Source organism: Megalobrama amblycephala, linkage group LG4 (assembly GCF_018812025.1).
Source record: "Megalobrama amblycephala isolate DHTTF-2021 linkage group LG4, ASM1881202v1, whole genome shotgun sequence".
NCBI lineage: Eukaryota > Metazoa > Chordata > Actinopteri > Cypriniformes > Xenocyprididae > Megalobrama > Megalobrama amblycephala.
In genome coordinates, this window is record NC_063047.1 from 18835133 (window position 1) to 18849054 (window position 13922).

The 13922-nt window shown below is 36.2% G+C and overlaps 1 protein-coding gene across 2 annotated transcripts in view; it reads left to right on the forward strand.

Moving 5' to 3' along the window:
• The window catches only part of pxna (paxillin a), a 59494-nt gene continuing 45572 nt past the window's right edge, over positions 1–13922 (forward strand). The window contains exon 1 of one of the 2 annotated variants that reach the window (XM_048188058.1): positions 1–193. Coding sequence is in view for 1 of the 2 variants with exons in the window: in XM_048188057.1 (XP_048044014.1) it covers positions 181–193 (13 nt within the window). In the remaining variant the exon portion in view is untranslated. The remainder of the gene's footprint in view (positions 194–13922) is intronic. The other variant, XM_048188057.1, reaches the window with a different exon arrangement.

Consider the following 13922-nt stretch of genomic DNA (forward strand, 5'->3'; position numbering starts at 1 on the left):
TCAACAGGACGGTGAGCGGGCGCGGCGTGTGCTTGACTCATCACGGGCTCGCGCAGCTCGTGCACTTGAGTTGAAAACTTCTCCGCGTGCGATTGCGGAGCGCACACGAGACCCGAAACAGAATCGTGCGGTAAATCACGGGCTCCTGCTCCCGCTGCCGAATCAAAACCACCTCAAAACATGGACGATTTAGGTAAGTACGAGCTGCTGTGACGTTTGACATCGGATAATCGCGAGAGGAGAAGTTTGACGCGACGCTAGACCGCTGAATTGACACTGTAGAAGCGGATGGAGCGCGGTGCTGTTGCCAACGTCAGCGCGCGCCGATGCTCGACTGCAGCAACATGCTGAAAAACACATGCTCGCGCGTCTGAATGGCTATTTAAAGCTGGTTTTACACGTTATATTCGTGTATCTTAAGGTGTTTGGTGTTCTGCGTTGATGCTGCAGTGTTGCAAGAGTCAAATTGATTCAGTCTTTACAGCTGCAGCTCTTGCAGCACTACGGTATGTGATTAATATTAGACCCTTACTAGTGCAAAACCAGCTTTATATTTGTCCCTAAATGCAGAAGTGTAGAAAATACTTTTTTGCTGATTTATGTGCATGTATAGTTCCTGTCTGGTTAGTTTTCAGTACAGTTTCTGCAATGTGTCAACAAAACAACAATGTGTCATTTCGCAGCCGACCTCCAAACTTCACAAATATTGACCAAAACTTGCTGTTGGTCTTGATAGTGTGCAGTTGATTGCATTGGCTTTAATGGAGGAATCGAGACACATGGGTTGCCAAGACACTTATGTTTTAAAATCAGCAGCAAAACTGGTAGTTGTTGTTGCCAATTAACTGTGTTCGCTTACTGTAAGACAGTTGATCCCATAAACTACAGCTTGATGTTGTAACTTGTTGACTTGTTGCCCAGGGCAATGAGAAAAAGAGCAGCACTGCCTAATCTAACTAGTCTCAATATTAGTGCCTTGAGGCTGTTGAGTCTTCATGAGTGACATGTTGTTTAGTAATGTTATTTGCGCTCACCTGTGACAAAGAACCACAAGCATTTGTTTGGCTCAGAGAGTTTAGACATTAATGTGCTGCAAAGGTCAGAAATTAACCAGGACTGGGGACTAAAATGCCCAAATTAAAGTACTAAACTGCTTTGGGTGTCGTATTGCAACCAAAGAGTCTTGCATGAGCTAATCGTCATGTGATTCTATACAGAAAAAAAAGTTCACCGAATGACTCAAGATGCTGTGCAAAGCCTCAGTCTTTCAAACACACAAACCTATTTTTAGCAGGGGTACAGCAGTATCATCCTGACAGCGCTTTAGTGTCCGTCACACTTATCTGTCCTGTTTTAAAGATCTGTTCGCTTACTGATCACAGGCACAGTTTAAACTCTGTAATGTAGATTTTGGCATAAATGGGGCGTCTTAAGTGTCTTTTCATTGCACGACTTTTCTGAAACTTAATTATGCTTTTGCTCCATTGACGTTGTCTGCTGGCAATTTGATAATTTGACACAGATTGTCATGTATGATAATAAGCGATTTGGTGGGTGGTCTATTTAAAGAGCGTGCTTTTGCACAAATGTCACAAAGTACGGACGCTTGTTAATAAATAAAATAAATAAAAAGGTAATTGCGACTGTTTCTCACAATTCTGACTTTTTTCCTTAGAATTGTGAGATATAAACTCACAATTGTGAGTTATAAAGTCAGAATTGCATGACATAAACTCAAAATTACGTTTATTAAAGTCAGAATTGAGTGATACAAAGTCAGAATTGTGTGATATAAAGTGAGAATTGCGAGTTATAAAGTGAGAATTGCGTGATATAAAGTCAGAATTGCGTGATATAAAGTCAGAATTGTGTGATATAAAGTCAGAATTGCGAGTTATAAAGTCAGAATTGCGTGATATAAAGTCAGAATTGCGTGATATAAAGTCAGAATTGCGTGATATAAAGTCAGAATTGTGAGATATAAAGTCAGAATTAGATATAAAGTCAGAATTGTGAGATATAAAGTCAGAATTGGCGAGTTATAAAGTCAGAATTGAGTGATATAAAGTCAGAATTGCGTGATATAAAGTCAGAATTGCGTGATATAAAGTCAGAATTGCGTGATGTAAAGTCAGAATTGCGAGATGTAAAGTCAGAATTGCGTGATGTAAAGTCAGAATTGCGAGATGTAAAGTCAGAATTGCGTGATATATAGTCAGAATTGCGTGATATATAGTCAGAATTGCGTGATGTAAAGTCAGAATTGCGAGATGTAAAGTCAGAATTGCGTGATGTAAAGTCAGAATTGCGAGATATATAGTCAGAATTGCGAGATATATAGTCAGAATTGCGAGATATAAAGTCAGAATTGCGAGATATATAGTCAGAATTGCGAGATATATAGTCAGAATTGCGAGATATATAGTCAGAATTGCGAGATATATAGTCAGAATTGTCAGAATTGCGAGATATATAGTCAGAATTGCGAGATACAAAGTCAGAATTGCGAGATATAAAGTCATAATTGCATGATATAAAGTCAGAATTGTGAGATAAAATCAGATTTGCGAGTTATAAAGTCAGAATTGCGTGATATAAAGTCAGAATTGCGAGATATAAAGTCAGAATTGCGAGTGATACAAAGTCAGAATTGCGAGTTATAAAGTCAGAATTGAGTGATATAAAGTCAGAATTGAGTGATATAAAGTCAGAATTGCGAGTTATAAAGTCAGAATTGCGAATGATATAAAGTCAGAATTGCGAGTTACAAATTGCGAGACAAAGTCAGAATTGCGAGTTATAAAGTCAGAATTGAGTGATATAAAGTCAGAATTGCGAGTTATAAAGTCAGAATTGAGTGATATAAAGTCAGAATTGAGTGATATAAAGTCAGAATTGCGAGATATAAAGTCAGAATTGCGTGATATAAAGTCAGAATTGCGAGTTACAAAGTCAGAATTGCGATATAAAGTCAGAATTGAGTGATATAAAGTCAGAATTGAGTGATATAAAGTCAGAATTGCGAGATATAAAGTCAGAATTGAGTGATATAAAGTCAGAATTGCGAGATATAAAGTCAGAATTGAGTGATATAAAGTCAGAATTGCGAGTGATATAAAGTCAGAATTGCGAGATATAAAGTCAGAATTGCGTGATATAAAGTCAGAATTGCGAGATAGTCAGAATTGTCAGAATTGCGAGTCAGAATTGCGAGTGATAAAAGTCAGAATTGCGAGTGATATAAAGTCAGAATTGCGAGTTATAAAGTCAGAATTGCGAGATATAAAGTCAGAATTGCGTGATATAAAGTCAGAATTGAGTGATATAAGTCAGAATTGAGTGATATAAAGTCAGAATTGCAGAATTGCGTATAAAGTCAGAATTGCGAGATATAAAGTCAGAATTGAGTGATATAAAGTCAGAATTGCGAGATATAAAGTCAGAATTGAGTGATATAAAGTCAGAATTGCGTGATATAAAGTCAGAATTGCGAGATATAAAGTCAGAATTGCGAGATATAAAGTCAGAATTGAGTGATATAAAGTCAGAATTGAGTATAAAAGTCAGAATTGCGAGATAAAAAGTCAGAATTGCGAGATATAAAGTCAGAATTGCGTGATATAAAGTCAGAATTGCGAGTTACAAAGTCAGAATTGCGAGTCAGAATTGAGTGATATAAAGTCAGAATTGAGTTATAAAGTCAGAATTGCGAGATATAAAGTCAGAATTGAGTGATATAAAGTCAGAATTGATATAAAGTCAGAATTGCGTGATATAAAGTCAGAATTGCGAGTTATAAAGTCAGAATTGAGTGATATAAAGTCAGAATTGAGTGATATAAAGTCAGAATTGCGATATAAAGTCAGAATTGCGAGATGTCAGAATTGCGATAAAAGTCAGAATTGCGAATTGTCAGAATTGAGTATATAAAGTCAGAATTGCGAGTTATAAAGTCAGAATTGCGAGATATAAAGTCAGAATTGAGTGATATAAAGTCAGAATTGAGTGATATAAAGTCAGAATTGCAGAATTGCGTGATATAAAGTCAGAATTGCGAGATATAAAGTCAGAATTGAGTGATATAAAGTCAGAATTGCGAGATATAAAGTCAGAATTGAGTGATATAAAGTCAGAATTGCGTGATATAAAGTCAGAATTGCGAGTTATCAGAATTGCGACAGAATTGCAGAATTGCAAGTTAAAAAGTCAGAATTGAGTGATATAAAGTCAGAATTGCATGATATAAAGTTGCAATTACCTTTTTTTATTTTTTTATTCCATGTTGGAAATAAGCTTCCATAACACAAAGATTTGTGATAAATATTAGTGTGATGTTGAGAAATTTTTAGTGAGAAACATGGCTCTAGAAAAATCTTAAAGTGAACTTTGGTTTGCACTAGAGCCCGACCGATATGGGTTTTTGGGGGCCAATGCCAATATTAGGAAGTAAAAACAAGTTTGATATCGATATATCAGCCGATATTCTTTACGTTTATATTATAGTTCACTTCCCACAAATGGAAAGTGTGTCCAAACTTTTGACTGGTACTGTATATTGAATACCATATATACATAAACAGAATGTATATACATAAACACATTTTTTGTAATGATGAGACATTTTCAATGAGAAACAGGCCTCTAGAAAAAGCTTAAAGTGCACTTGAAAATGCTGTTTGCAGTGGCAGCATCACAATCTGATTTCACTGCGTCTCTGCACAATTATTCAGTGAATCTTTATTATTGAGTTCTGTGCACAATAAGACCAAGAGCGTGCATGAAGAATGTAAATATGCTCATGTTGACTTGAGTGCACTTTCACCTGTTTTCATCAGGCCCACGTCGATGTGTCCTAAATGGCACACAAACAGTGTCGCTTTATCCTCAGCAGTGGAGCATAGATCGAGGCGAACATTGAGATCGCAGGTGTGAGCGTTTCTTTTTGCCAGGCCATTCTTCTGTAACCGTAAACCTGCATTGTGGGCCGTGGAGGACTGTTTGAACCTAATAAACCTGTACGTCAGCTTCCTTTTCAGTGATGGTGTATTGTGACTGTTGATGTAACAAATATGTCAATGTATGTCTCTTAAAGAAGAGAAGTCTGATTCATTTTAGCAAATCGGTTCGTTCAGTAAAGGATTAGACTACCAGTTGGGGTCAGTAAGGGTTTTGCTAACCAGTGGCTGCATTTATTTGATCAAAAATACAGTAACAAGTAGTGTCAAGTAGTGAAATTTTAAAAATGTGATGATACCAGCAGCATTTCCCCTATCATTTTGAGGGTTCTTAAACACCTCTGATTGGCCATTGTGTTCACACGCTCAACAGATATGTCTGTGATAACGCTTGAAAAACATGTTGTAAAAAGAAAGCAGGTGTCTATCAGCTATTGGGGATCTGATGATAGATCTGCTTACAAACGCTCCCATTTGTTTCTGTGTAAGCACTCTGTGATTAGAGATGTCTATATTACAACATTTTTTTGAAGCATTGAACATTGTAGCCAATTACAGACATATCTGTTGAATGCGTGAACACAACGGCCAATCAGAGGTGTTTAAGAATCCGCTCAACAGTGCTCAAAATGCTAGGGGGAAATGCTGGTATTGCCACATTTTTAAAAAATCAGTACTGACTCTGTACCGAAATCAGTACTTTTGACAACACTAGTTACAAGTAATATTATGATTCTTGTGATGCAAATCAGAATTTTCAGCATCATTACTCCAGTCTTCAGTGTTACATGATCCTTCAGAAATCATTCTAATATGATGATTTGCTGCAAAAGGAACATTTATGATTATTATCAGTGTTGAAAACAGTTGTGCTGCTTCATATTTTTGTGGAAACCGTGTTGCATTTTATTCAGGATTCTTTGATAAATAGAAAGCTCAAAAGAACAGAATTTATTTGAAATAGAAATCTTGTAAATGTCTTTACTGTCACTTTTGATCAATTGAGTGCATCTTTACTAAAATGCTATTCATTTGTTAAATATTAAAAATGACAATAAGAAACAGAGTTTATCACAATGTTATTTGTGTGGTGAAATTTGGACTGATCATTAATATTGATTGTATACTGTATATTGTATGTAATGTAAAATTTAGTTGGACATAGATAAGTCAATTTCATATATTTATGACTGGAAATTAAAATGATTTTTATTTTTGAGTTTGTTTGGTTTAGTGTTATAGCTAAATTATGTCTTTAGGAATTGTAATCGCCACTATTAAAAAATGTATTAAAATCACCACCACACCACATTGATTGTAGCCTAATTTCATTTCGGCAACAGAATAATATTGAATTAAGCCATTTATAATATTACAAAAAAATTCTACTTCAAATAAATGCTTCTTTTGAACTTTCTATTCATCAAAAATCATAAAATGTATCATGTTTTCCAACAAAATATGATGCAGCACAACTGCTTTCAACATTGATAATAATCAGAAATGTTTCTTGAGCAGCAAATCAGCATATTAGAATGATTTCTGAAGGATCATGTGACACTGAAGACTGGAGTAATGATGCTGAAAATTCAGCTTTGATCACAGGAATAAATTACATTTTACAATATTCAAAAAGAAAATACTTTTTAAATCAAATAAATGTATTTTTGATCAAATAAATGCAGCCTTGGTGAGCAGAACTTCTTATTTTCAAAAACATTAAAATCTTACCAGTATATTAAATACATTACCCGGCCCTTTCATGAACTATAACACAGTATTTATCCTAATGTATCGTCTTTTCTCGTACACTGAATTTGTAATCGTCCTGTCACCCGGGTTAAAGAGTGACCTGTCATTTAGTCCAAGCTTGATGATGATAGTCTGTATGATCAAGGCCTGCGATGTTTAACCTGGCCGCCCATGTGTGCTCAAGATGACATTTATCTGAATTACGGTGACTGTGTGTAATTAAGCTTTATTTTGTGTCTGACCTAAACCATCTTGTGAGTTTGCTGATGTTTGCTGCTCTATTCTGTTGTGTATAAGTGTGAAGTTGTGGTTGTCTCAAAAACACATGATATGTGAAGATATTAGCACTTAAACTGTTGTTTGTTGCATGCATTAAAATGCAACACTGTGGTTTGATGATCTGATATCTGTGAGTTAAAGGGATAGCTCACCCAAAAATGAAAGTTCCTCATTTACTCACCCTCAAGTTGTCTTTCTTCTGCTGAACACAAAAGAAGATATCATGAAGAATATGGGTAACCAAACAGTTGATGGACCCCATTGACTTCCATAGTATGGAAAAAAATACTAGGGAACTCAATGGGGACCAGGACATGTTTGGTTATCGGCACTCTTCAAAATATCTTCTTTTGTGTTCAGCAGAAGAAAGAAATTCACACAGGTTTGGAACAACTTGAGGGTGAGTAAATGTTGACAGAATTTTTCATTTTTGGATGAACTATCCCTTTAATGCACAAGTGTTTGTAGTACATAAACCAATCATAAAATTGTCACAAGGAAAATATAGGAAAAAATATTACTGAGTTCAAATTCATTAATAAAATATGTTGATTTTTAATGTTATTGTTATCGACCTGATAAGAAAATTTGGCCAATTATATTAAAGGATTAGTTCACTTTAAAATGAAAATTAGCCCAAGCTTTACTCTCCCTCAAGCCATCCTAGGTGTATATGACTTTCTTCTTTCTGATGAACACAATCAGAGAAATACAGTAATAAATATCCTGATGCATCCGAGCTTTATAATGGCAGTGAACGGGACCAACGAGTATGAGCTGAAGAAAGTGCCTCCATCTACATCCATCCATCATAAACGTACTCGGCTCTGGGGGGTTAATAAAGGCCTTCTGAAGCAAATGCATTTGTGTAAGAAAAATATAAATATTTAAGAAGTTACGAAGTAAAATATCTAGCTTCCGCCAGACTGCCTTCTATATTCAACTGATGGTGTTGTCAGTTAAAAGGTTAGTTCATCCAAAAATGAAAATTATGTCATTAATGACTCAACCTCATGTCGTTCCAAACCCGTAAGACCTCACAGTTTAAGATATTTTAGATTTAGTCCGAGAGCTTTCTGTCCCTCCATTGAAAGTGTATGTACGGTATACTGTCCATGTCCAGAAAGGTAATAAAAACATCATCAAAGTAGTCCATGTGACATCAGTGGGTTAGTTAGAAGTTTTTGAAGCATCGAAAATACATTTTGGTCCAAAAATAACAAAAACTACGACTTTATTCAGCATTGTATTCTCTTCTGGGTCTGTTGTATATCCGCTTTCACACCACAGTGACGCTGCTGCTGCTGCTTCTTTCCTGTTTTACGGCGGTTGGCATCCAGCTTATTGGTGCATTACCGCCCCCTGCTGCTCCGGACAGTGGCGCGATTAGGACATCCGCGACATGCACACCTACGCACCATTTTAAAAAATATAGCAATATCAAAATACAAACAATGTAGAATAGCTTGAATACAGCGTGCGTCTCCCTCAGACTGTAAACGAAGCTCGGGCGCACTACATAACACGTCAGCAGCGTCACTGTCCGGAGCAGAAGGGGGCGGTAATGCACCAATAAGCTGGATGCCAACCGCTGTAAAACAGGAATCAGCAGCATCACTGTGGAGTGAAAGCGGATATACAACAGACCCGGAAGAGAATACAGTGCTGAATAAAGTCGTAGTTTTTGTTATTTTTGGACCAAAATGTATTTTCGATGCTTCAAAAACTTCTAACTAACCCACTGATGTCACATGGACTACTTTGATGATGTTTTTATTACCTTTCTGGACATGGACAGTATACCGTACATACATTTTCAGTGGAGGGACAGAAAGCTCTCGGACTAAATCTAGAATATCTTAAACTGTGTTTCGAAGATGAACGGAGGTCTTACGGGTTTGGAACGACATGAGGGTGAGTCATTAATGACATAATTTTCATTTTTGGGTGAACTAACTCTTTAAGCTTTTCCGTAAGTTGAATAGGGAAGGCGTAGGTCGTAGCGTAAGCCTTTTGAACTGTGAGAAGCATTACACTTTCTTCATAAGTTGAATATGAAAGGTGTTCTAGCGGAAGCTACATTATTTTAATTTATAACTAGTTAAATATGGATATTTTTCTTACACAAACGCATCGCTTCGGAAGGCCTTTATTACCATAAGACCCCCATTGAAATATGTTTGAAATCACTTCAAAAAGGAAAATACAGTTAAGTACAACATACAGTGCAAGTCTGTCATATAAGCTACATAATCTTATAATGAGAACTGTGTGTTTGGGACATGGCTTTTAATAGTGAGACTTTGTTTTTTTTGTAATCAAGCTCTCAAAAATGATATAAAAATTTGGATTTAGATTTATCGGCCAATATATCGGTTATCGGCTTTCAAATATAAAGTATTATCGGTTATCGGTATCAGCCAAAATTTTCATATCGGTACATCAATATAAATAATGACAGAGCTTTCATTTTTGGGTGAACTATCCCTTTAAATTTCACTCACAAAGCTGTTGTATGACTTCAGAAAGTTCATATAAACAGTGTACAAGTTAAAAGAAGTACTTTTATAATGCCTTTTTTGTACTTTTTGGTGTGTGGCCATGGCGTGTATATATGATTCACCATTTGTTTTCATTGTGTTATGTGAATAATTTTTCTAATCTTACTAATTAATCTTATCTTGGGGAGAACTACTCTTTTAAAGTAGACTAACACTGATCTGTCTGGATGAGTAAAAATGACTGTATAAACTCCCCTTCATGATTCTTAGTCACATAGCAAATGCTCTTGCACCGGTTCCTTTTCTGGGAAAGAGCGTTTGGTTGTGATGTGTAAACACAGAGTGTTTGGTGAATGGTGAAACGCTCCAACCTCAACACACACACACACACACATACACAGGCTTTATGGTGAAATGTACATGCTCAAACTGTGACATGTTTGTATGCATTATGGTGAGAAAAAGCAAAAAAAGCCTGTGTCTATGAAATTGAATTTACACTAAAATAAATTTGGTGTAGAAGAAACAATTTTCACTCAGAAATTGCTAGTAAATTTTACAAATAATTACAAAGAAACAGCAAGTAACACTTAATTAAACTTTTTGAGATTTTACGTACAGCTTATCTTGTTTAACTTATGTTTATGCATGTTCTGTTTTATAACGGTCAATAACTGACTTTCACATTCAGGTTATCTTGAATTTATCAACAGAATCACATATTTGCACTGCAGATACAGACAACATATAGGCCTAATGTTTCTCACGGCTGAATGCTTATCTTATCTATCTTTAGGATACCACATACTATGCTGTTATAATCAACAATAGGTTTTGTGTTTGAGATACAATACAATTAAGTTACTGTAAGTATTAACACAATATTTATTATTATTTTAAGTAATGTTGCAAGGTAGGTAGATTATAGAAAAAAATAATGTACATTCATTATTGTAAAGTAAGAATGATCAGGACTTTGACATTTTTTAATATTATATTTTTTTCCTTAAAAGTGAAGTATTTAGTCTCTGCGGCATGTTTTGAAACAACCTTGCAAATGCATGGTTCACATATCTCACCTCCCCCAACTCAAGCTCCAACGGGCGCTTGTGAAGGCATGTCTTAAAGGGTTAGTTCACCCAAAAATGAAAATTCTGTCTTTTATTACTCACCCTCATGTCGTTCCACACCTGTAAGACCTTCGTTTATCTTTGGAACACAAATTAAGATATTTTTCCATTGCCAGCAAGATAATTAACACTTTCAAACGCTCAGAAAGCTACTAAAGACATATTTAAAACAGTTCATGTGACTACAGTGGTTCAATCTTAAAGGTGCCCTAGAATTAAAAATTGAATTTATCTTGGCATAGTTGAATAACAAGAGTTCAGTACATGGAAATGACATACAGTGAGTCTCAAACCCCATTGTTTCCTCCTTCTTATATAAATCTCATTTGTTTAAAAGACCTCCGAAGAACAGGCGAATCTCAACATAACACCGACTGTTACGTAACAGTCGGGATCATTAATATGTACGCCCCCAATATTTGCATATGCCAGCCCGTGATCAAGCCATTACACAAGGGCAGAACGTCTGGATGTGTACAGCTGAATCATCAGACTAGGTAAGCAAGCAAGAACAATAGCGAAAAATAGCAGATGGAGCAATAATAACTGACATGATCCATGATTACATGATATTTTTAGTGATATTTGTAAATTGTCTTTCTAAATGTTTCGTTAGCATGTTGCTAATGTACTGTTAAATGTGGTTAAAGTTACCATCGTTTCTTACTGTATTCACGGAGACAGGAGCCGTCGCTATTTTCATTATTAAACACTTGCAGTCTGTATAAATCATAAACACAACTTCATTCTTTATAAATCTCTCCAACAGTGTAGCATTAGCCGTTAGCCACGGAGCACTATCAAACTCATTCAGAATCAAATGTAAACAATATAACAGTATACAATACTTACATAATCCAATGTATGCATGCAGCATGCATGACGAACACTTTGTAAAGATCCATTTTGAGGGTTATATTAGCTGTGTAAACTTTGTAAATGCTGCTAAAGGCAAGCGCGAGCTCCGTGGGCTGGGGAGTGCGAGATTTAAAGGGGCCGCAGCCTGAATCGGCGCATATTTAATGATGGCCCAAAATAGGCAGTTAAAAAAATTAATTAAAAAAAATCTATGGGGTATTTTGAGCTGAAACTTCAGACACATTCAGGGAACACCTTAGACTTATATTACATCTTGTAAAAAAACGTTCGATGGCACCTTTAATGTTATGAAGCGACGAGAATACCTTTGTGCTCCAAAAAAACAAAATAACGACTTTATTCAACAATATCTAGTGATGGGCGATTTCAAAACACTGCTTCATGAAGCTTTAAGGCAGGAACACACCAAGCCGATGGTCAGCCGTCGGCCAGTTTTTGTTTGTCGGGTGATTTAAGTTTTCTCAGTGTGTTCCTCACTGTTGGCTGAAGTAGGTCCTCGTCTGCTTTTTTTCGGCCAATTCGACATGTTGAATCGCTGTCGGTCTGTCAGGCCATCTGATCATTCTGATTGGCTGATTGGCAGCTATTTTAACCTGCTGGTTCGGAAAGGCATTTCATCTTACGCAAGCGCAGAACGGACGTGCTACTTGGCCGTCGGCTGCCGACGTGAGCCGACCCCGCAGTCTGCTTTCGTCACCACTAGTTTGTCGGCGTCGGCTTGGTGTGTTTCTGCATTTACGAAACTTTTATCAAACTGCCAAACCCCCGTGGTGAACCATTGAAATTTCGAAACGCGTATGACGTAACGAAGCCTCGTTTACTGAAATCACAAGACTTTGGCAGTTTGATACGCACTCAGAACCACTGATTAGAAACAAAAGATTTAATAATAATATTGAATATTCAATATCATTATTATTATTATTTATTTATTTATTATTTTTTCTTTCCTACCTATTTCTCTCAATAGAGAGGTATATTATACATACATATACGTAACTCATACCCTTCACATAATTACATGTAAATAGTGTTTTTGTTGTGTACTTATGTTAATCTTCAGTTTATTTGTACTGCACTGTTAATGTCTATTTTTTTGTGTTATGTTTTCACTGTATGTCTCATTGTCTTGCACTAATAAAAAAAGAGAAACAAGATTTGTAAAGCTTCGAAGCTTCGCCCACTATTATTCATCTTGAAATCATATGATTCGATTCGTGTCTTCTGTGGACTTAGAGACTTTTGCTGACAAAAGAAAGTGGCATTTAGAGGTTTCTGCCAACGAACTGGTATTTCTAAATGTACTGACGCTAGGATTTAGCGGATTTGAAGCGAAGGTATTTGATGAACGTATACTATGTGCGGAAAGCATTTTTGACGGAGGTGGCTTTTAGCGATATACACTATATTGCGATATACACTATATTAAAATATACACTATATTGCGAAAAGTAAAGTAGAGGGTATGCATCGACGTCAATTTCCCGCCGGAATGCGCTCCCTCAGCTGGACTGAGTGGCAAAAGAACCTGCTGCGTGACTGGATTTAATAGGGGAAACTGCGAAAACGCGAGTAAAACTAACGAATTTCACTAAAGGTTGGACTTGAAAGTTTTTCTTGCAACTTGTCAAATAAACCTAATCCATGGATATTGACATGCAGCCTGGAGTCGTGTTTCCTGTTATTTATTTGTGTCTGATTTTGACGCCGGGGAAATACATAAAGCAAATCTGCCTGCAATATTTTATATAACAGCAATATAGGTAGGTTTAAATCCGAGTAATCACTATATCAGTGTTATATATATATATATATTGTTATATCGTCCAGCCCTAAAACTTGTATAGTTTTGTCAGTGTTTATTTTAAAACACCAAATTATGCAGAATATAAGATGGTAAATATTTAATTGATGATTTGTCAACACAATATATACGGTATGATTTTACCTCAAAATCCAACAATTTTTGCACAAAATAATAACTGCTAATCCATGTTTCTCTGCCTGGAGTCCAGCTGTTTCTGTGAATTGCACTGATCTGTTTGTTGCTTTTTTTCTGTAGCTTTCGGCAGTCTTTAAATATATACCTCAGGTTTTGTGTCAAATCTATTTGTACAGTCAGTCACAAAGCTCCTTCCCGTTTTGTGTGTATTTCACAGCATTCACGCTGAAAACCAATGCTGCCGCTCAGTCTTTTGCCACTCAGTGGGCGTGACCAAGCACCCAGGCATGCAGACTGCTTCTACAAACATTTGTGAAAGAAAGCATGGTACTGTGATAGGTTGCCACCTGTGCAATAAGTCCATTTGTGAAATTTTCCTCACTACTAAATATTCCACGGTCAACTATTAGTGGTATCATAACAAATTGGAAGCAATTGGGAACAACAGCAACTCAGCCATGAAGTGGTAGGCCACGTAAAATCA